This window comes from Fusarium oxysporum, chromosome IV (assembly GCF_013085055.1).
Source record: "Fusarium oxysporum Fo47 chromosome IV, complete sequence".
Lineage (NCBI taxonomy): Eukaryota > Fungi > Ascomycota > Sordariomycetes > Hypocreales > Nectriaceae > Fusarium > Fusarium oxysporum.
In genome coordinates this window covers 1213782-1235777 of record NC_072843.1, presented here as the reverse complement: position 1 = coordinate 1235777, position 21996 = coordinate 1213782, and the positions used below count along the sequence as shown (strand labels likewise).

The 21996-nt window shown below is 49.5% G+C and overlaps 8 protein-coding genes across 8 annotated transcripts; 5 read left to right on the top strand and 3 right to left on the bottom strand.

Moving 5' to 3' along the window:
* Nucleotides 1-467: 467 nt before the first annotated feature.
* Nucleotides 468-3019, top strand: FOBCDRAFT_28099 (uncharacterized protein). The gene is made up of 3 exons (XM_031179663.3): nucleotides 468-630; nucleotides 891-974; nucleotides 1119-3019. Exons 1-3 carry the CDS (start codon nucleotides 625-627, stop codon nucleotides 2817-2819), a joined length of 1791 nt encoding a protein of 596 aa, XP_031045550.3. The 5' UTR covers nucleotides 468-624; the 3' UTR covers nucleotides 2820-3019.
* A 770-nt stretch (nucleotides 3020-3789) lies between these two features.
* Nucleotides 3790-5380, bottom strand: FOBCDRAFT_28089 (uncharacterized protein). The gene is made up of 2 exons (XM_031179668.3): nucleotides 5010-5380; nucleotides 3790-4848 (listed from the first exon to the last, which is right to left on the bottom strand). Exons 1-2 carry the CDS (start codon nucleotides 5180-5182, stop codon nucleotides 4134-4136), a joined length of 888 nt encoding a protein of 295 aa, XP_031045555.1. The 5' UTR covers nucleotides 5183-5380; the 3' UTR covers nucleotides 3790-4133.
* A 1079-nt stretch (nucleotides 5381-6459) lies between these two features.
* On the bottom strand, nucleotides 6460-8890 carry FOBCDRAFT_272312 (uncharacterized protein; the record flags this gene model as incomplete). The annotated part of the gene is made up of 4 exons (XM_031179669.2): nucleotides 6460-7445; nucleotides 7493-8325; nucleotides 8561-8695; nucleotides 8745-8890. The coding sequence occupies 4 exons, from the start codon at nucleotides 8888-8890 to the stop codon at nucleotides 6460-6462; spliced, it is 2100 nt and encodes a 699-aa protein (XP_031045556.2).
* Nucleotides 8891-10753: 1863 nt separating this feature from the next.
* FOBCDRAFT_259402 (RTA1 like protein-domain-containing protein) lies at nucleotides 10754-12255 on the top strand. Its single transcript, XM_031179671.3, has 4 exons — nucleotides 10754-11062; nucleotides 11112-11247; nucleotides 11302-11660; nucleotides 11711-12255. Exons 1-4 carry the CDS (start codon nucleotides 10847-10849, stop codon nucleotides 12041-12043), a joined length of 1044 nt encoding a protein of 347 aa, XP_031045558.2. The 5' UTR covers nucleotides 10754-10846; the 3' UTR covers nucleotides 12044-12255.
* Nucleotides 12256-13307: 1052 nt separating this feature from the next.
* FOBCDRAFT_28072 (uncharacterized protein) lies at nucleotides 13308-15565 on the top strand. Its single transcript, XM_031179672.3, has 2 exons — nucleotides 13308-14796; nucleotides 14867-15565. The coding sequence occupies exons 1-2, from the start codon at nucleotides 13790-13792 to the stop codon at nucleotides 15279-15281; spliced, it is 1422 nt and encodes a 473-aa protein (XP_031045559.2). The 5' UTR covers nucleotides 13308-13789; the 3' UTR covers nucleotides 15282-15565.
* Nucleotides 15566-15759: 194 nt separating this feature from the next.
* FOBCDRAFT_291408 (uncharacterized protein) lies at nucleotides 15760-17091 on the bottom strand (the record flags this gene model as incomplete). The annotated part of the gene is made up of 1 exon (XM_031179673.2): nucleotides 15760-17091. The coding sequence occupies one exon, from the start codon at nucleotides 17089-17091 to the stop codon at nucleotides 15760-15762; it is 1332 nt and encodes a 443-aa protein (XP_031045560.2).
* Nucleotides 17092-18298: 1207 nt separating this feature from the next.
* On the top strand, nucleotides 18299-19921 carry FOBCDRAFT_28060 (uncharacterized protein). The gene is made up of 3 exons (XM_031179674.3): nucleotides 18299-18624; nucleotides 18692-18949; nucleotides 19001-19921. The coding sequence occupies exons 1-3, from the start codon at nucleotides 18548-18550 to the stop codon at nucleotides 19743-19745; spliced, it is 1080 nt and encodes a 359-aa protein (XP_031045561.2). The 5' UTR covers nucleotides 18299-18547; the 3' UTR covers nucleotides 19746-19921.
* A 758-nt stretch (nucleotides 19922-20679) lies between these two features.
* Nucleotides 20680-21924, top strand: FOBCDRAFT_199874 (uncharacterized protein; the record flags this gene model as incomplete). Its single annotated transcript, XM_054704156.1, has 3 exons — nucleotides 20680-21079; nucleotides 21184-21718; nucleotides 21765-21924. 3 exons carry the CDS (start codon nucleotides 20680-20682, stop codon nucleotides 21922-21924), a joined length of 1095 nt encoding a protein of 364 aa, XP_054560131.1.
* Between the last annotated feature and the right edge of the window lie 72 nt (nucleotides 21925-21996).

Genomic DNA, 21996 nt, shown 5'->3' with positions numbered 1-21996 from the left:
TTTCCAGCCGCCAACTGCTATTTTTCTCCATCTCATCAGCCTTTCCCAGAAACTTACACAAATCGCTTCCACAACGTTCGATCCACTCGAGGGAACATCGTCCAGCCCACTCTCAGGCTACTTCGCCCCCTGGCGTGTACTCTGTACTCACATTCGCGCTCGTTCGTTCGTTCGTTCGCTCACTCGCACCCCAATCTTTGTATGTGTGCAACCCCAGGCATTCGCTGTAAGGTACCCTACCTTTACCTCGGAGGGTCCAGGTCCCTCCCTCCCTCCCTCCCCTCCACTTCAACGGTGCTGCTGCAACCGCTACAACTTTGTGTCTGTCCGTCCTGCACCTCGCTGCCTTGCCCGTGCCAGGTCTAGCGGTTATAGAGGTACTGCCACTGTAGCGTACCTTGCCTTGCCTGGCCTTACACCAAACATCGGATTGGATCGAAATAAGGTACCTTAGCCCAGCCCGCCGCTGTGTCCCGCCGGGTCGTGTCGTCTTCCCTCGTCTCGTACTTTTAGTACCTTGCTCAGGTCGTCTCGTCTTGCGATCCTTTTCCTACAACCTCCACCTTCGAGTGATTCACAACTTCCCAACTTGCAACTGCCCAGGAGGCATTCAGTTACACAAAAATGAAGGTTCGTCATCGCCCCTTCCCCTTCCGTCGCTCATGCCTCTTCATGCAGCTGCCTGCCATCTCATATCTCTATTGTATCATGCCGTGCTTTGCCTCCAACTTCTCGTGCCTCACAAGGCGTTATTCCCATCGTCTCAGCTACCTGAGCCAAACCCCCTCCCCCGCCGCATTCAACTCGTCTTCGCTCATTATTTGTGCCGGCTTCGCTGGCTGTCCAAGAAATACTCGAGTCAAAAGCTAACAGTAATGCGCTTCGTGCAGGCTCTTCGACGTTCGATCAAAGGTGACAAGGACAAAGGATCCGTCGCTCCCAAATCGGCTGTCGCCATTGTTCCTCCAAAGAAGGTTGGTGGCCTCCCACTCCCAAGCCAATCTCAAGCCTCAAATCCTATTCGATTATGGTCTGCCACATTAGGCACCGCCATGGTTCCACGACAAACTTGACTTCAATCACTGAGCCCAGACGCTGATGCCCAATCTAATTTGCAGGTCATTCGAGCTCTTTACGATTACGAGGCACGATCGAGCCAAGAACTGAGCTTTTCGCGAGGCGACTTTTTCCACGTTATCGGCCGCGAAAACGACCAAGATTGGTACGAAGCATGTAATCCAGCTCTCCCTGACGCCCGGGGTCTCGTCCCTGTCACCTTCTTCCAAGCGCTTGGCCGAACCGAGAGAGATAGTGCACAGTCCGACGGTGGCCAACTCCCCACTCCGACAAAGAATCCCGACCACGATTCTGGATATAGCGAATCTCCAGCAATGCAAACTGCGCCAGCCGTCATGTCACCCACTACAGCCGTGCCCCAGCAAGGCCACCAGCGTAATTCGAAGTCGGTTGGAAAGTCAGGCGCCATGGTCTACGGAATTGTCATGTACGACTTTGCTGCGGAGAGAGCAGACGAGTTGGAGGCCAAAGCTGGCGAGGCTATTATCGTCATCGCACAATCGAACCCCGAGTGGTTCGTGGCCAAGCCCATCGGTCGATTGGGTGGCCCAGGACTCATCCCCGTTTCCTTTGTCGAGATTCGTGATATGGCAAGCGATAAGGCAATTGCAAACCCGGGTGACGCCATAAAGCGTGCTGGTGTTCCAAAGGTGGAAGAATGGAAGAAGATGGCCGCGGAATACAAGAACAGCAGCATCACACTGGGCAAGTTTGAGGGAGGCGGTCCTCAACAACCTGGGCAGGGTATCGAGCAAGGCATGGAACGAATGAGCATTCAGCAACAGCAGCATTCTCGACAACCTTCTCAGAATGGAGCGCAGGCCGGATACGCATCTCAACCTCGAACGTCCCAACAACCTCAGCAAAATCAGGTACAGAAACCGGCCTCACAACTCAACGCACCGCTACAAGCACGCATACCACGATACTGCTTTGCAGAGGATAAGTACTGGTTCGTGATCGAAGCATTGCTAGAAGACGGACGACAATGGGAGCTGTCTCGCTATTACGAGGACTTTTACGATTTCCAGATCGCTCTTCTGACCGAATTCCCAGCTGAGGCTGGTAACACAGGGACACAGAAGCGTACACTGCCCTACATGCCTGGACCAGTCAACTATGTCACAGATGCAATCACCGAAGGACGCCTCCATAACTTAGACGCGTACGTGAAGAACATGCTGAACCAGCCCCATTACATCTCGAGGTGCAACCTGGTGAGACAGTTCTTTGCACCCCGCGAAGGAGATTACGAGATCGATCCGAACGACAACGAAGAGGAGTACCGCCTATCACAAGCATCACAGCTGTCATCGGCCGAGTCCCCAGCTGGCGGATCACAGAGCAATTTGAACGGCAGTGCATATGGCCTCTCAGCTGCACCAGCGCATCAGATGGGCCCAGGTTCCCCTGACATCCAAAGACAACCATCTTCTTTGTCACAACCCTCACAAACCTCTCTCGGCAACGGTATGCAACCCCAGGCTCAACCGGCATCAGCAATGAAGATCAAGATGTATTTCAACGGAGATCTCATTGCCATCCGAGTACCAACAGACATCTCATTCCAAGCACTTTATGAAAAGATTTGTGATCGTCTGAAGGTGCCGGCGGGTCAGGAGGTCCAACTGTTTTACAAGGACGAGCCCACTGGAGATAAGCCAAGTATGCTTAGTGACAACGACTTGGACTATGCTCTGCAGCGGAACGAGAAGCTTCTGCTCTATGTGGAGGCCGTGTGAACTGCCCTGCCCACTCGAGATGACGACTGCGGCGTTTCAGCTTGATTGTAACGCTGCATGGACGGATCTAAGTTGACAGTCAAACTGAAAAGTCCACCAAAGAGCGTTGGGTGTGCACTGACATCGTATATTCTCGTTCCCGAACCCTTGCCGTACAGTACAGTACAGACTCTGGCCCTACACTTTGAAAACGTGCGTTCTTCTCTTCCTTGATGGATCTACAATTTCTCATGAGTCCCCAACGGACGACACGCATACTTTCAACACTTTTTTTTTTCTTTTTCTTTGTCCCCTTTTTTCTTGTCCATTTTATTCTACGCGGATTTTATGACGACACGTCGGTGAGGAACTTGATGCTTCTTTGATACCATTTTATTAGCTGGATGACGCATAAGTTTCATGACCAGTGTACCTGACGCTCGTTGTCTCTTCTTTGGGCATTTCTCATGCCCCCCTATTTGCTCCTCTTTTGAAAACTTTCTTCTTCACATGTGTATTCAGGCGGGTATATGGCCTTTTGAATGCTATTTTGATATCACACGACTGAGCTTAGTGCTTTTCTTCCCTTTACTTTTTATCTTCTACTGTACTTCCTCATTAAAAGTGACAGGGCCTGGAGGGGGCATTCGGCATAGGGGTCGATAGTTGGTGGACGTGGTATGCGTTACAGTATAGGGGGAGGGAATGGCTGGGGAGGTTCAATTAGGTGGTTCCAGTAAGCCGCATTTAGAAGCCTATAGGTTACAAATAGCGGACGTTGCTGGGGTCGCGAAAAGCTTGCACTGCAAGGATCTCGAGGATCGGAGGAGGCAAGATACATATATCTTGATCTTGGTGGTGGAGGTGGAAAGCAACGATGAGCGCGCATGAGCGTGATGAATGAAAGCGACAATTGTGTTATTTTGTGTAAGCGATGCATGTGAATATCAATGTCAATGGTGTTTGTCTGTAGTTAACAATTTGCATTCCTCTCACTTGAAGGTGAAGGTCGAAGAGGTTAAATCAGTCTCTCATTTAATCGAGTTGGCCGTATCAGTCTTGACTCCTCCCTTCGCTACCTAGTATCCTGTCTAACGTGTTCTAGAAGTCTATTATGAGTGATGGATCGTCATCGTATGCTCTTTTGTATTCCACCATCCGTAGAAAAACCATGAGATGTAACATTAACCACCAATGCCGTGGATCTTTACAAGATCAAACAAGTAAATGCAACCATAGTCACGTAGTCTCGTAACTGTAAACGCCGGAAATCAGAAGAATCTGCAGAGAAAACCTTCTCTTGCAGTGTGAGATGATACATTGGACCAAGCTCGTCTACTCCAGCTTGGTCATGAGGTTCTTGCGAACTTTCATGTTGACAACACCACCGACTCCAAAAGCAGGAACAATTCGACATATTCTCGCAACGGAGCTGATGAACCAGTTGCGCCGCACAAGGTCTAATCGATCACGCATCGTCACGACAGCTCCTCCAGGTCCAGTCGCTTGACGATTGTATAAGTCTAGACCGAACAAATGCATAGGCGTAGAAATGAACTGAACCATAGCAGGGGCCATGAACTGCGCTGCATAAAGTCCAGAGACTCTCTTCTTCATCTCTTCGGAAAACCGCTTATCCAAATACGGTCCCAGCAAAGGCGGCACATTGAACGACGCAAAGATAGTCAAGCAATCGCGCAGCGCAAAAAGAGTGTATGAAGCGAGAGGGACAGGTCTAGGCACAACACCAGGCGGTCCAAACATACGCACAAAGACTTGGTCCTTGTAGATACAGACTCCGATGTTTGCGGCGCTGGACGCAGCGAATTTTGTTGTTCCGGCTGTGACGCTCGAGGCGGGCTTGTTGTTGACGGTCGAGAACGAGGTGTCAACGGCGTTGGCGGTGAGATATGTTCCGCCGTAGAGGCAGAAGATGAGCGCTGTTGGCTTGGAGAAGAGTATTGTGTGTGGGCGGGTGAAGAGGGTTCGGAGGGAGGATTTTACAGAGTTTGCGAGGGTGTTTGCGCCGGATGCGTTTTCCATGATGGAGCTGTCATGATGTCAGTTTTTTTTTGAGTTTGGAGTTTGGAGTTTGGAGTTTGGAGTTTGGAGTTTGGAGTTTGGAGTTTGGAGTTTGGCGATGTCGGCGTGTCTCAGAAACATGGCATATGAATGGCGGTGATAGTCCAAGGGGCATGGTAATTTACTGACCGGTCGATAATGGCAATGATGGGCGCTACCATGGAAGCAGCGCTCGCAGCGGATAGAAAGTCAGTGCCGAGTCGTGATGTCAAGTTCTTGGTATTCCATGTATTTTTGGTGGTGATCTGCTCGGGCGTAGTTGTCCCGGCGAGAACCAACGCCGGCGCATCAGAGTCTTTCATGATGATCCAAGATCTGATCTCTTTTTCTTGTTTCTCACGTGGTAATATCAGACCGTAACTCGCTCAGAAACACAGAAAAATACAATATCAAGTCTAGTAAGAACAATGAGATGACGGAACGGGTATGACGAAAAGAAAACAGGTTCCTGGGGGAATAAAAGGAAACTAGAAAAAAACCACTAGATAAGTTATTGGGAGGTTGTAGACCCCGAAGCAACCCTTTCAGTGGATAAACGTTGGAACTGCATGAACTAGCGGTAGCGGTAGCTAATTCCCATGCGCTGGTTGGGCGCGGTGTGAGCTTTGCTTTGGGGGTTTTAGTTAGCTGAAGCGAAGCTCTTCTGACTGACTGAGTCTGGGGGGCGCCGATCTCGGCGGGGGCTTCGGAGCCGTTGCCGAGTTTATAAGGGACTCAGATGTCAGCGGCTTGTCGCGGATACTAACGATTGATACCGAGAACTGATAGATATTGTATGATTATAAGGAATTTGAGATTGGCAAGAGTAGTTTATGAGATGTGTTCATATTGCGTGGTTACTATTTGAGGATTGTGTAACAGCCAACAAGACTCACGCTCAAGCCCACGTTGAACAACAAGATCAAAGCTCTTCCATTACGCATTGAACACCAAAAGTCACATACGAGAACCATGTTCAAAAACACACTCTTGACATTTTTACCGCCAAATGATCAAAGCCGTCTCAAACTAGACCCTTCCTCCCCCGCAATGCTCTCCATTCTCCATGACTTACACGCCATCTTCTCACGCCGACGTTTGCCGCTCACCGGGAGCCCTACCTAGGTATTCCTCGCCCAATCTCGTTGCATATCGGGGTCTTATCTTTGACAAATTCGAAGACTCTGCAGGTGACCCCAGTGAACTGATTCAGCCCATATGCAGGCACCGCACTACAGGGTGATCACCGATTGCCAGCTCCTCCAACGGCATGGACCGGCTTTAACTTATACTTGACGAATACAATACAAGCTTCTTCGAGGGCACCAGGTTGTGGGGTTGTTGCCGACTCGTATCCTATCCCATTCTTAAACGACCTGATCCACAGGCACAGCAGATGTCCAGAGCCGCTTCTCTCCGTCTCCCCACTGCTACTCCCAACATCATGCCAATTCTTCTGGAACGCTTCGCTGCCGGCCCCTCTGTTGGAATACCCACTCTTGACCTCGACCGATGAGACCCGATCAGAGAAGAACCCAAATCTAGATATTCCAATGTTCCAAAGCTGTCAAGGACCGGCCCGATCACCAAAAGCCCGTAGCTAGGCGGGAGTGGCACCTGTACTTGAGCTTCCACTGTCGTTTCCACTTGCTTGCTTCTCCTGGATAGCCATGATAGCTGCAGTGAGTTGATCGATCTTCCGGTTTAGCTCGGTGAGCTGCACCTCCATGGCTGTTGGCGCATCCACGTCATCCTCGCGCATCTCGATACTCTGACCATTCGCTCGTCCTCTAGGAGAAAGCGTCTGGCGACCAACATTGGACGCAGATCGCTTCTGAGCAATTGCGTGCCTGCCGTTGCGTCGAGAAGAGCGCGATGGACCCTTGAACCCAGCAAATTCATCTTCTAAGGCTCCTGGCTTGCGATACATCTCGTACAGCTTGATGATGCCAACAATGGGCCAATGAGTCGCCTTGAGGAGCATGATACGCCCAGCACGGAACTTCTCATCGGCCGTAAAGAATAGACGCCAAGGTCGGAAGAGTACCAAGGCCAGCAGATTGAAAGGAGGAAAGAAATGGGTGAGTCGGTTACTAGTCGACGCTTCCAAGACGTAGACGCTGTACACATACAGGTACTCCTCCTTAGCGTGGGTGATAACCCGCGAGAAGCTGTTGGACAGCATACCTGTCAGGGAGCCCATCAACAGGAAGCTGGAGAGTGTAATGAAGATGATCATCAGAGGAGGTCCAAAGAAGGGATCGATCTGATTCATTATCTCGAATCCGATGGGCGCCGAGCCGTAAAATATCTTTGTCAAGATCCAGGCCATGGACTTGAATGCAAAGACATTACGACCCACGAGCGAAAATGTGGTCAGGAAACCACAATACACGACAACAACAAGTACCATGTATTTGAAGAAGTCCTTGCCCATCTCCTTCAAGCATGGAATAAGTGTGCCCCAAGCAGGGCTGAGACTGAGAATCGAGAAGATACGAGGAATCATGAAGAGTGCCTCAAGTGCCAGGATATCAAATGCAAGGTCGTTCAGATCGGGTTTGTTCTGAACAATGCCAATAATACCTAATTGTGTCAGCATATCACTTTGTCGAAAGGACCATATTTCTTACGCAGAATTGCAAAGGTAAACCCGATGGCGATCATGATCATGTCGAATAGGTTCCATATGTCGGTGGCATAAAAGATAGAACCTGCATCAAGCCACTCGCTGAGCTCATCGTAGAAGAAAGCCGCGATCCATAAGAAAAGTATCACTTCAGGGATTGTAATACGTGACTCGTCTCGCACAATGAGTACAGCGTAGTACAGGGCGAGGAAAATGCAGAAGAACAGCACCTCCCAGCTCTTGAGATACTTGGGAACGCGCAGGCGAGAAAAGGGGTCTGCAGTCCTAGGGTTATAGAACCGGACCTTCTTTGTAGAGTGCACAGACAGGCTATCCCAAAAGACTATGTCACCACTCCAAATAGCAGTGATAATCTTTTGAACAATGTGCTGGCTGAGGAAGCGTTTGGCATCGGCAATGGCAGCAATCTCGAGAGCATTCAGGTTCTTAAATGATGAAGTAGGATCACCCTCGTTATCACCGTCTTCATCATCCGATGTCATAGTCAAGCGGGAGAGAGAACTTAGAAGTTGGTTACGCTTCATGCTGCTCCCGGCAGGGCCTGGTCCACGTCGGCGGTTGTCAATGGAGCGAAGGTGAGAGAGCAGAGGGGCGTTTTCGCCAGCTTCCTCATCGCCCGTGTGACCATTACCAGCCACTTGAGCCTGAGCTTCATTTTCATCATCTAGATCGTGGATCTCGTAAAGGCAGTAATTAACTGCCTCGCGTTCAGAAAGCCTAGTCAGGAATCGCCAAGCAACGATTTCACATGCATCTGCTCGAGATTCTCCCAGAGTGCGGTGTTCTGACGAAGATGCATAATGCCATTTGAGAGCTCTATAGAGATTGGATCAGTCAGCAAAGGTTCGTCAGCATTGAACAAGGTGTTCCGAATCATCGTTGCACCGCATATCCCGTCAGATTGAGGATGGGCTGAGCAGATATGTGATTGGCTCCCCTGACAGCATGTCATCTGCAGGCACAGATACCACAAAAGGGTGACGATGCAGCAACTGAGAGTGATGTTGATAGAGAACAAATCGCCGCAAATTGTTTTCGGATTCACACATACAGAAGAGCATTGACAATTGCCGGGTTGGTGCAGGTTGCAGCGAGGTGATCCACCAAGAGGCGTAGAGGAGTCCCCGCAGCTGTGGTTCTCAGCTGTTCAAACGTGCTCGGCAGTTCAATGACATCGACAAAGTACCTATAGAGCATCAGTGGGTGTCAATTGATACGAAGTCATGGTTACTCACAGTGAGAGCTTCTTGACGACATCTCTGAAGTTATCGTGAGTGCCAATGTCGGGAAGATCGCGTTCGTATTCGTCCAAATGGCGGATGGAGACAGGACTTCCCTCGCGAGGGGCAGGAAGCTTCTTGGATTTGACCTTGATAGGCATGATGAGGATCTAATTCAGATAAAATATGATCAATCAATGGAGCATATCCCCTGTAAAACCGGTAGGTTTCTTGGAGATGCCAGGAGCTGTCCCTCGGCCACGAGGTGGTCTTGCAGTCGAGCGGAAAGGTTATTCCGTCTCCTTCCTCTGTTTTGACTTTACCACGATGGTACGTGAGGGAGAGGAGATGCGGAGATGGAGTGAATTGAGAAGGAGGGGATGGATCTGGGGAAAGAAGCGCTCAAGCGGTCAACCAATTGCGGGCCTGTGCACCCTTAAGACGAGTCAAGTTGCGCTGTAGATCGGCTCCCGACCACCAAGAAATGGATGGTAATGGAACTGATGGTATCACGAGAATGAGTGGGAGGCGGGAAAAGGTGACTTTTTGGGGGTTTCAGGAGAAGGTCATCGCTGCCCAAATTAAACCGTCACTGCATCACGGCCATAGGCACAAAAGTGTGTAGTCTTTTTTAATCAACTACTGTCCTCCGAGCTTAGCGCGCACTGATGATCCTCTACTCCGAATAGGCATCTTTCCTGGTGATAGCTGCAAGAAAGAGCTCCAACCAGAGGCTGGTGACAGTCTCAAGGGTTCATGGCAGAGTGGAGAAGAAGGGTCCCTGGACGAAGCTTGGCACCACTAAGAGATGCTTGTCAGTCTTTAGCAACTGGGGATTGGACGATCTAGACTCGAGAAATCAAGATTTCGGGGTTCAAGGTCAGGTTTAATGATACGAGGAATCTGGAAAGTCGGAATGGCTTCGTATACTAATAGTAGCATGTGAACTATTAACTGCAAAATACAGCAATTGGTGTCAAATGTATGCTGTGAAGCGATTTGATTGTATTGAAATATGGCCCCTGTAGACACTAGTGCTGTAAAGTCTGTTGAAGATCGCAGATGAAATGATCTGTTGGGAGTCACCGTCGTCTAAGCTTGGGATAGGCTATCCTAAGACCTTGAAGCTTGTGATGGGTCTTATGATGGCTTGAGGATATATTATGATGAGCTTGGCGTTTACCTAAAGGGTTATCTCGAGTGCTGAGTTTGACACGACGACGGATCTGTCAGTGCCTATTCCCAAGACAATTTGGCATCTTAAACCCCGACAGAAAGTAGTATTGGTATGATATCGATGCCACATACAGCAGCCGGGACATCTTCAGATTGCTTGCTTAGCTGGAACGCAATCCTGTTTCGTCCTTGATGTCGTTCAGCAATAGAACTGTTGTTCAGCAGAGGCTGAGCTGAGGAACGCGTCAACCAGCATCAGAAGTGCGTGCATGGTGACGACTACAACAAAAAACAAACGAACGAGCTAATGAAATATCAACTATGGGAATGAAGTCGTATATCGAAGAATCAAGTCAAGTAAGCAACGGACTATCTTTAAGAATCCCATCAACCAACTCCCCCCCACATCAGCTTCTCAATAGACGAACCAGCCAATAACGACACATCTTAAAAATAAGCTGAGCCTTGAAGGAAGATGAAGCTTCCCAAAGCCACGCCGCCATTTGAATACCAAGGTGGAACTCATCTTCAGCTTGAGCAAATCTGACTGGTCCAGTCGTCAATTACAGATTTGACAGTCTCTTGAAACGTGGGAAGGCAGAATGGTGCTTGAGACTCACAGCCTCGAAATGGTCGCATCTCGTTGGCTGAGCAGTCGTTAGCTTTGGCGAGCCAGCGCGTCCCCGCCAGAGAGACCCCTGTAGCGGATCAAATCTGACATGGAGGGCTTCTAGGGCTGGATCTGAGCCTCAGACATGAAGTGAAGCTCGCCAAATGGAGTATTTACGCCAAAACGATGTGATGGAGTTGTATATAAGGAAGAGATTAGAATGGCCAAAATGTTGTTTATCGGACAAGCTCATTAGTTCAATAGCCACTTTCACCTCTAGACTCACCTTCAAATTCCTTCTCTACTGGACCTGACTTACACGACTTACACCATGTCTACCACAACTTTTACTTCAACAGCCACAACGACTTCTTCAGCAACGGCGACTTGCACAACTGCTGTACCGGGGAAATATGGCCGTGTTCCTGTCGATGCGTGCAACGCCAACTATTTCTTTGATCCCAGTTTTGCTGCCAATCTTGCTTTCTGTGTGCTCTTTGGTATGACGACCATGGTCCATCTCATACAAGCAATTCTTTTCAAGAAGGTGAGTGCATCAAACAACCCTGAGAACCCTGATTTCTAACAGTTTGCAGAAATTCTGTTGGGTAGCCATCATGGGTGCAGCTTGGGAAACCATAGGATTTGCTTTCAAGACCCTAGGAAGCAGGAATCAGCAGAACATGACATACCTCATCTGGGGCCAACTGTTCTTCCTTCTTGCTCCTCTCTGTAAGTACTTGAAGTATAAGGTCACCCCTTGGGACCAAAGGCTAACTGACTCAGGGATCAATGCTTTCGTCTACATGGCCGTCGCACGTATGGTATACTTCCGCATGCCTGATCGGAAACTCCTGGGTATCAAGGCCATCCGCATGACACTCCTCTTCGTCTGGCTCGATATCATTCTTTTCCTGGTCCAGGGAGCCGGTGGAAGCATGCTCTCGAATAACGACGACATGAATGTTATTCGCATTGGACAGAAGCTTTACATGGCTGGTGTTGGTCTGCAGCTTGCTGTCATTGTGATCTTCATTGGTATCACTGCTTTCTTCTACTTCAAGCTTCGACAACTCGAGGGCCGAAGTATGGGACGCATGAAGTGGCTCATCTTGACCATGCTTGCTGTTCTGATTCTCATTGTGGTAAGTACTTCGTCTTTCTTGATTCGAATTATCCAGCTGACAACTTCAAGATCCGAATCGTGTATCGTCTGATCGAATTTGGCCCTGGTGTCAATGAGCACAACCAACTTTTGATTCATGAAGAGTATCCACTGGGTCTCGATGCAACTCCGATCTTGATCGCCCTCGTATTGCTCAACATCGTGCATCCTGGTTTCGTTCTTCGGGGACCCGATAGCGAATTCCCCAAGCTCTCTCGCAAGGAGAAGAAGGCGCTCAAGCAACAGAAGAAGATGGAGAAGAAGCAGGCTAAAGAGGCCAAGAAAGCTCGCAAGGCGGGTGCCCAGGAACTGAAGAATTTGTCTTATGAGGGACAGTCTAACAGTAGTAATGAGCTCGTCTAGGAAGATATGAGTATATTTGTGCGCATTGTGGTGCTATTGGTTGCATCATGGTTAGTCGTGTTGGTTTTGTTTGAAAAGGATTATGTACGCTCGTGGCACAGAATGGCTTGGATCTTGAGGAGTTATGGCATGGTTTAGAATCTTGTCTTTCGTGTAATGTACGGATAGGAAATGTGCTGGCAGCAATAGAGTGGAGGAATAAATGATCTTCTATGCATATCCTTTTGTACCCTGGCCACAATCATGCTAGATATGCATCTCGATACGAGTTCATGGTGCAGGATTCGTATGAGATCCGCGGTGAAGATTTGTAGCATCCCGATTTAGAAGCAAAAATTGATGGTGAAACACCGCCACAGTTACCAAACGATGATGTGTGTCAGCTGATGCACTGACGGTCAATTTGGGCGGCTAGAACAGTTGTGGCAGGTGAGTTCAATTTGAGATATAACAGAGCAATTAAGACATACTATAAAATATTGGCGTTGGTGGATGGTAATATTGAAAAGGGAACAAAAACGTGTTGGACTCTTGGACAAGAAGGGATGTGGTTGCAAACAAAAGAAGAGACACTAGCGATCACTAATGCACAAAGATCGACGCAAATTGAGGGCGTGAGATGAGACATCCTTTAGAGGCCGCATGCCAACGTGGCAGATATGGCCCCTCTAGGCCCCTTCTGAGGGTGTGCAACTGTCCAAGTGTCGTAGGAGGCTCTAGGTTCTGAGGATGAGATTGGTTGCTGGAATCCTTCCAAGCATTCCAAACACCGACAAATTGTTTCCGGTTGCTATGTAGTTACTCTATGTCGTCAGTTGTTTACTCAAATTATCATACCGACTTCTTATTCCTTTTCAATTTCTTTTTTATCCAACGTAATTGAACAAATCCGTCAAACTTGCTTCTTCAAAACCTTCCTTGGTTTTCCAACGACCGCCCCAGCCTCCCCCGAAGCCCACACCAGCCTCTCATAAAACGGCCTGTTCCTCATCCCTGATTGGATCCCGAGTTGCCGTGGGATACATGGTTGCAGTATCGGAAGACGCCCCCCGGCCGCCAGCACTTTAAACGTCTCTGTTCTGGTTCCTGGTTCGCTCATCGACGGGCTATAACTTACAGATCCTGGAGTCTTATCTGGCGAGAAAATCGTAATCGAGAGAAATCAGAAAGTCTTGGTCAGAGGTGGCTTGACTGCCCGTGAAATAGAGTGGCAGGGTTGCAAGGAAGCCCACACGCGACTCAGGCAGAGAGGATACATAGAAGCAGCAAACACCGTCTCGATTTCGAAACGTTCAGGGTCTTCCCTAGTTCATATTCTCTATTTTCAACAGTTTGGAGACTGTACTTTACGCCGGCCAGCCACTTTTTAACTGTACAATTCACTCCACTTGGCTTAAAGTCAGGCCAAGTCTTGGATAAGTTGACGAGGCACAGACTGAGTGTCACAGGCCCCCCCTTCTACTCAAGGGCTTTTGGTTTCTTCCTCCTTTGATCTTTTCTAACCCCTTTGTTACATCATTAGTTTGGTTACTCATCGTATCATTTTTGCATCCTTTGTCCTTTTTGCCCGTGCGCTGAGTTTCCTCTCTTCCGTTCAAAGGGTGTCCTCTTTCTAGAGTCTCTCTCGTCTCTTAATATCTACGACTTCACCAAAAGAAAACCCGCCCACGATCTCAATTACACTACAGATTTAACCGATCGACTATACCATGTTTGCTTGAGATTAGATTCACGAGATCGCAAATCATGACCCCGGCCCTTCTAATGGCGCGTCTACCGCCGTTTCTCGTCATCTCCGGCGTTCTCAATCTCGCTACCGGCCACGTTCTGCCACAACCGACAAAGACGGTTGACTTTTATGAACTCAATGTTCTGCCGTATCCTCTCGCCGCGACACCTGCGCCCGACGACTCATTATTGCTGCGAAGGCAATTCAACACTGTTTGTGGTTACCTAGGGGGGGATCCTGGACTACCAGCAACTTGTTCTGCAGGATCGCATTGTGTGGTAGATGTCGATCATGGCGCTGTGGGCTGTTGTCCCGATGGCGGATCTTGTACATCGGGTGTATTCACAGGCTGTGTGGATGCAGACAGTGGACCACAAACAGAGGTGAATCCATATGTGTTCACCTGCAGAGGGAGCGATTCGTGCTACAGAAATAGCTATGAAGGCGGCTTCTTTCAATTTGGATGTGGTTCAACATCTGGTTTGGCGACAAAAGTTGTGGCTACAGCTTCAGGAAAGAGTGCGATTGACCTCACAAGCATAAATGTTCCTCTTACACAGCCAGTGAGTTCACTATCTGAACCCACAACACTAGGAACAAGGAGAAGGACAACAACGACGGATACCTCCGCCACAAAATCATCAGCGACAAGGAGCGCATCTACAAAATCTACTGAAACCTCCTCAGGTTCAACAACAGAGTCAACAGCTTCAACAACAAATTCAGAAACTTCCTCAACAGAGTCGGAAACCTCAACAGCGTCGGAGACCGAATCCGACACCTCCACAGAAACCACAGCTTCAGAGACAGCAGACCCATCGTCCACGGAATCTGGCGACTCTGATGCCCCTGACACCGACGGCAATGACAATGGCTCCAAGAATACGGGCGCCATCATCGGCGGTACCATCAGCGGCGTAGCAGCGCTCGCAGCTCTCATAGTTCTCGGCATTTGGCTCTGGAAGCGCAAGAAGGGAAATACGCGCCAGGGGCCAGGCGTGAAACACCAGGTGCAGCACATCGGGTAAGCGTCCCCATGAAAGACCTCTTTTCATACTTTTCGTGCAAAAAGCTAACAAATGAATTTTTTCTAGTCCGCCGTTAGACAATAATCATAATTTTGCTCCGGTGCCCCTTATGCATGAGACCGACAAAATGGCACCGCCCCCACCAGTTCCAGTGAGGAACCAGCAGCGCACTATGGACTCGGCTGCTGGCCATGATGAGCCATATTCCGAACCATGGGATCCTTCCTCTAATTATGGTTATGGTAATTCAGCGGGTGCTGTGGGTGGATCTTCGCATATGGAGCATGATGAGGTGCCTTTGACACGTGACGACGACTTCGACCATAGTTATAACTCTGGCTTGGGACGAATCAGCGAGGAACAGCCACGACCTGGAACAGCGATCAGTACACCTGGCCAAATGAGCCAAGTATATCCTGGACCCCGCGGCGGCGGTGGAGGGCCGTTGTGGCAGCAGAATCGTGGGCCTGGGTGGTTCTAATTGTATATGAATCTGATGAAAAGGGGAGACGGCACATAAACAGGTAGTGGATGGCACCGCGGCTCGAGAATTGCTTTGGCGTTTGCTTTTGGGTTAGCATATGGAGTTGATATCCGGAGTTGCATTACTATAAAGGAGGAGTTGTAATGAGCGGTTCCCAACAGTGCTGGAATAGATGAGCTTGAGCTTGGATTAATCATGAGATATGATGGCCACACGGTCATAGGTATGGGCTTTTGGTAGATAGCTATGATATAAAGAAACTAAGCAGTATTGACTAAAAAGTCTTTTTATTCATTTTCATTTATCATTCCATTATTTTATGTTTCTTTATATCAAATGGGAATCAAAGTAAGACGCTGAACGGAAGCCAATACTTACTCGTCTTGAACCTGTGCTTAACGGTGGATTCCTCTAGGTGGCATCTAACCAATTGGCATGATCATGGTTCAGCCTACCTACCATGTTTTAAATCAGGTCAACCTCCTATGGTCCAGATCTTGACACTAGACTCGTCAAACACTGTCTTCGTTCCCGATGAGTCTCTAAAGCCCCATCCTCCCGAGCACGTTGCGACTACAGAGCCGCTTGAATGTAAAGCAGTGCTTCCTACCGGCGCATCATGGGGCTTCCATGTCCATGATGGATCTACAACGCCAGCTTGAGAGCCAACGCCTTCCCACACCGCAACACCACCATCTTGTGTCCCTGCCCAGACCTCGAAGGATGGGAACTCAGCATAGGGATCACCAGCAAAGACATCCACCGTCATCTTCTGTTGTGTGGGTGCACATCGACCTCGAAGAGTGCAGAGGAGTTCGCCTGTTCCGCGGACGTCGTACACAATCAGACCAGAAGCATGTCGCTCGTTGAGGATTAGGTAACGACCGCATGGACTCCAGCGGACTTGAACAATTCCCTGGCCTCCTATTCCTCCGTCTATGTCTTCAGAGCGAGGGAGAGACCAATTTGCAATAACCTTGTCTGAGCGGTGCACATCATACAATCCCATCCACCGTGTCCATGTCCCTGCAGCAATAATAGAGCTCCCGTTACCATCCACAGGCGAGGAAGCGAGAGCAGCGACAGTGCCCTTCATACCAACTCCATTTCCCTTCCGTATATGACGTCTAGAAGGGATGGTGGGTATAGTAAGTATCGGACCATCTGATCCTGGTCGAGTCATGTCAAAGTAATCAAGCCGGTTCGTTGAGCCGACGAGGAAATGCGTCCCGGGTGCATCCCAGAGGATAGACGAGGGCGTGATATACTCTTCTGTTTCAAAACGTATTAATTTATACGAAGCAAGTGGGGCAGAACGCGACGCGAGGCCATCACCATCTGGAGGGAAGAGATGGTAGAGCTGAATAGGGTGATCGCGACATCCTACAAGAACGGTCTGTGAGAATGGCTCAGCTAAAGAGTAGAAGGGCGCTGGGATGATCGTTTGAGAAGGCTCAGGGAGCGATATTGAGGATTGACACTCGAGATGTCGCGGGCGTGAAGCTGATGGGTCGAGGAGATCTTCAGGGAGGACAAAGGTGGATATTGAATTGATGGCAGATGATACGATGAGTGATGTTCCATCGGCAGTCCATTGTGCAGATGTGTAGTAATTTTGTTTGGTGGTGGAAGGGTTCTGGTTTATGTCATTATCAGGCTGAATGATTTGATTTTCAGCGATGAGGTTTAATGATGGTGCTTTCTGCTGCTGATCACGGTCCCTGTCCTGGTCCTGCAGATCATTCGGCTGTAACTCTGAATGTGAGGGCGCTGATTCAATTGCCGATTCAGGACCATCCATGTTCATGGTGTAAGTTGAGTTGAAAGTTGCGAGATGGTGATGGACGAGAAAATGAGGTACATGAGTGGATACCTCGCTTTGCTTGACTGTCACTTACACGCTTATCATGATCCTAGCCAATCTCTAATCTCGAGATATGTAATATTCAAGGGTCTTTTTCAGTTGGACAATTCAAGGGTCCTGTGACATTCTCTCTATTGAAACAGATTCTGAAGGCCCTCTCACTGTAGATCAAACAACTGAGGCCATCGTCGACTGTCTCATATATCCTCATAGTAACGTCATATGGATTGGCGCCAAGCCCCCGGTAGACAAAGGACCTCCTCAGCGGCCTCCGACAAATCCAATGGCCGTACGTTGGTTCTCTTCTGCAGGGTCCAGCGGGTGACGACACAAAAAGGGCAGCTCGAGATCGCCGTTTTCCGTCTTGGCAGTTATTGTAAAGAGTTGAAAGAGGCGCTGACTACAGGTATATTTCAGGAGACATAACGCTGTGTCCCAGTTTCCAGGTCACTGTAATTTTAGGCTTTCAGCCCAGGCCAGGCCAGGCCAGGTACTGCCGAAGAAAAGAAACGCGTGAGGTGTGAATATCAAGCGGAAGTGTATTTCCTCTGAACAGTTACAGTGGGAGATGGATCACCACTTGGAATCTTGGATGTTGCACCCCTAGTAAGGTACTGTTGGAAGAATTCAGGGCGGGTGCTCGAATGTTTCCTTTTAGAGCCACCCGCTTTTCCTTTAGCTTTTAGGTAAGGAAGACAGGAAGGAACAGTCTCATATTCAGCTTGAGGTGGTCGTCATTTGATTACATTAATTAATTCTCCGACTTCCTTCCTCCCTCTCTTTTCTTTTTATCCTTTCTCCATCTCACCCCAATCCATAAGAAACTTCTTCCTTTGACTTCAACATACCAAGGATAAACCGTATCGTGAAACTTTCTCTTCTCTTCTGCCTCACCAATCATGATCTCCTAGTTCAGCTGGCCAAAAAGGGCAATTCATATCCTCGTATCGTCGACTATCGGTCAGTACCGACTCGCTCGGTATTCCGCTCCAGCTCCAGCTGCGCTACGCTCTCTTGAGTCTCTTCTACAACGCTGCCCCTCCCCGCGAAACACAAACAGCCTCGCCCAGAAAAGAAACCGACTAAAATAACCCATTATACGTCACTCCCCAGCAACGCAGGGCGCCCGACCTTCTATCATTTCTCTCCACACGAGCCCGTGCCCAAAAACCAGTCCAAAGCTAAGCTGGGCAAACCTCTTTGACGAGAGACGACTGGACCCTGGCGTTCCTTCGTCTGATCTCGTGATTACTTGTGATCATTTTCTCTTTTGTGCCTGCCAGGCTTCTCGTGAGCCTCTCTCTCTCGCGACACCTGCTGGGACGACTCCTCCATCATCCTCTCCCGAAGCTGCGCGGCCGTGTTATTATACCTTCACGCACTTCATCTGATATCCGCCATGGACGTTTTTGCCCCAAAAGACGACCAATGCGATCGGCTTAAGACGCCCTCGTATCTTGAGCTTGTCGTTTCTATGTATGGCTGCGCAACCCCTCTCTAAATTTGACGGCGAGTGTTCTTGTTATTAACCTTGATGTTGTAGCGTCCTCTTACTCGGCATTCTCGTGTCTTACCTCCCTCAGCATTATCGCATTATCTCCCGAGGCACCTCCGAAGGCATCTCACCTTACTTTGTATTGCTTGGAACCACTTCCGCTACTGCCGGTTTCGCCAATATCCTTACTGTCCCACCGTCTCGTGCTGCCATAGGATGCTGCAAAGAGCTCGGTAGATTTGAGTGCGCCGCCGGTCTGCTCGGCGTTGCCCAGCTAGGCGCTCAATGGGTTTGCTTCAGCCTCATGTTAGCCTCCACACCCAGCTCGATTTGTTTTCTCCATTAACATTTGAACAGTCTTGTCCTTTTTCTCATCTTCTTCAGATATAGAGAAGCCAATGTTCCACCAGAGGATCTTCGTGGCGATGCACCTAGATGGCAGACCGCTGTCATGGTTGGACTACTCTGTGTCCTTCACGGCCTCATTGTGGTTATCCTGACGGGTGTCTTTTTCATTGCTCTGCCCGATCATCTCGTTTTTTGGGCCAACTTCCTGGGAATCATGGCCACAGTTCTGGCCGCTATCCAATACGTGCCTCAGATCTGGATGACATACCATTTGAAACATGTCGGCAGTCTGAGCATCCCAATGATGTGCATCCAGACGCCCGGTGGCTTCTTATTCGCAGGAAGCCTTTTTGCCCGTCTGGGCTGGGAAGGATGGAGCACATGGTTCATTTACTTGATCACTGCATCTATGCAGGGATCAGTCCTCTTCATGGGCGTTTATTACGAATACATGGCGCGGCAGCATGGCGGTCATGCCAACGGCCACATCGACAGCGCACCACACTCACCTGTGCAATACTCGAGCGCGCCCCGAAGGCCCCCGCCAGGCAGCAGGACCTATTCTGAGGGCTGGGAGCGCGGTCTTCCAGGACCTTTCACCGGACACCCGGAGAGATACGCGGAAACAGAGGAGGACCTGCATGATATCCAAGAGAGAGAAGAGCGTGCTATCGAGCGGGAGAGCCAACCGTTGTTAAAACCCGGCGGTATTGGCAACCCTCACAGGACATACGACGCCACCGCCGAACACTGAGGAATTCACCTCTCTTACCTTACCTTAGACAACAAGACGAGTTCAGGGTCAACAGCGAGCATGTGATATACCATAATTATTTGAGGTATTTTATTGGTATTTAGTGATTACCTAGGATTGCATACTTTTTAGAAATGTACATTTTCTCCTTCTTCTCAGCCGAGACGTCCGAGTTTGACTCATTGAAGATATTACGCCGCAAGGTATGTGTGGGGGCCTTGATGACTCGAAGTCAGCCCGTCCAAGGTTGAGAGAATGCTTGTCGACAGCATTCCTTGTCTCCCTACGCGAGATAAAGAGTAATATCAAATCCCGAGCCAGCTGATTAGGATGAAATCATGGTACTTCAAGTCAATGTTGAGATATTGCATTCTACCAATGAGGCCCTGAGTAGCGGTCATTCTCAGCATCATCAGCTTCTCATGACAGAATCGAAGAAGCCTGGTGCCTGGGCCCTATCATGGCCCTAAATGCCCCCCCCCGCTTCCGCGGGCGACGGGTGACTCGCATCGCCTGCAAATGCGGAATTGGGTGTCGCTGGCTTGCTCCCTGTGGGATGCGGTCGAGATATGATTGGCTGCTTCTATCTAATCAAGTTGAATGAATCACCGCGTGTCATTCATGGTTCATATCAATTCCCGTATGAGGTTTGAGACAGGAGGGGGGAGGGTCTAGAGATGCCCGGTAGCATCCAATCCAATGCCGTCGATCAATTAAACCACCATCTCCATCCTTTCTGTCCTCTCTCCATTGCCGGAGCCATTTCTCCTTCCTCCTTTCATCTCAAGACCTAGAACCTAGAGATTCCTTCTTCTCCCTATCAGACCTAGAGTCTTTGTCTCAAGACAGCGTCAAGAGTTTCAATCACTCTCATCTCTTAACCTTATCCTTATCGTACTCTATCATCAGCGACCACCCCGCGAGTCTTATCATCATGGCTATCTACAGCTCCGTCCCGCCACCCGAACAACAGTCGGCCTCAAATACTCCTACTCCCGCGGCGACAAATCCTTCGCTGGCGGCTGTGCAGCTACATTCGCCTCCTACGCCAGTTAAGAATGGGAGCATTGATATCGATGCTTGGACTGTTTCGGCTCTTCAATCTCTCAGCGTTTCCCCCATCGCCCGTGGAACTGGCACTCCTCTTGCAATTCCTCTAGATGAAGCTGTCAAAGCCAAGTCCAATTCTCCCGAGCGCAACGTCAATTTTGACGAAGATGAGGCCCCGATATCGACCTTAAGACGACCACCTTCTAGGAGAGATAGCCAGCGAAAGCGAGAATTGGTTCTGAAGGGCAAGGAGGGCAGTCGCCAGCGACGTCGCTGGGAGAATGGTATGGCTTTATCATTGTTAAGGAAGCACTCCGAACTCGGATCTGCTTCCTTTTGCGCAGCAGCATACTGATCGTTGGCCTCACTGTGTTAGACCGCTTGATAGGCGTTCCGAACGCTCAACCGCCTCTGCCTTCCGATTTCGAAGTCCAACCTACTCATCCGATCCATCGAGTGCCTTACCAGCTTGCTCAATTCTGGGACCGCGGCGTGCGCAAGCAAGTTGAGGATAAGACGGCCCGTCTGCTTGCCGAGCGCAAGAAGCAGCAACTCAAGGCAGGCAGCGCCACGGGTCTCGGAGCTGGTGAGGTTCCTCGTGATCTGCGCGAAGCTACCAAGCGCAGTCCCGTTGTGCGCACCTGGGTGCGATCCCTGGAAGAGCCTGTGCGACAATATCTCGCTACTCAGCAGGCTATGGCCGCAACGTCAGCTGTCACTGCTGATGAAGATGATGATAGTGCAGCTGAGCAGATGGATTCGGACGATGAAGAGATTGTATTCGTCGGTAGGAACGGCGCCATGAGGGAGCTTAGAGAGAAGAAGGCAACATGGAAGCATGCGCATCGTGAAGTGTCACAGGAGACGGTCGACTCAGGCATGCTGTTTGACTCGTTCGGCACCGATGAAAGCGCCGCCTTCAAGTGAGTATCAATATCGAAGGTATAGTGCACTACTGACAGCTTCTAGGCGCTGGCTCACACATACCATCTCTGACTACTACGGCATCCAATCTCGCTCCGTCAATCTTTCGAATCCCACGCGCCGAGTCGTCTATGTTGGTCTAAAGACGTCACAGGGCGCCTTGCCTTTACGAACGCTACCGCGGCCAATGTGGGAAGTCTGTTGAACGACTTTGAACATTTAAGGGTACCTGACCCAACTTGAATAGTGTTTGAGATGCATGATTAGACGTACAAGC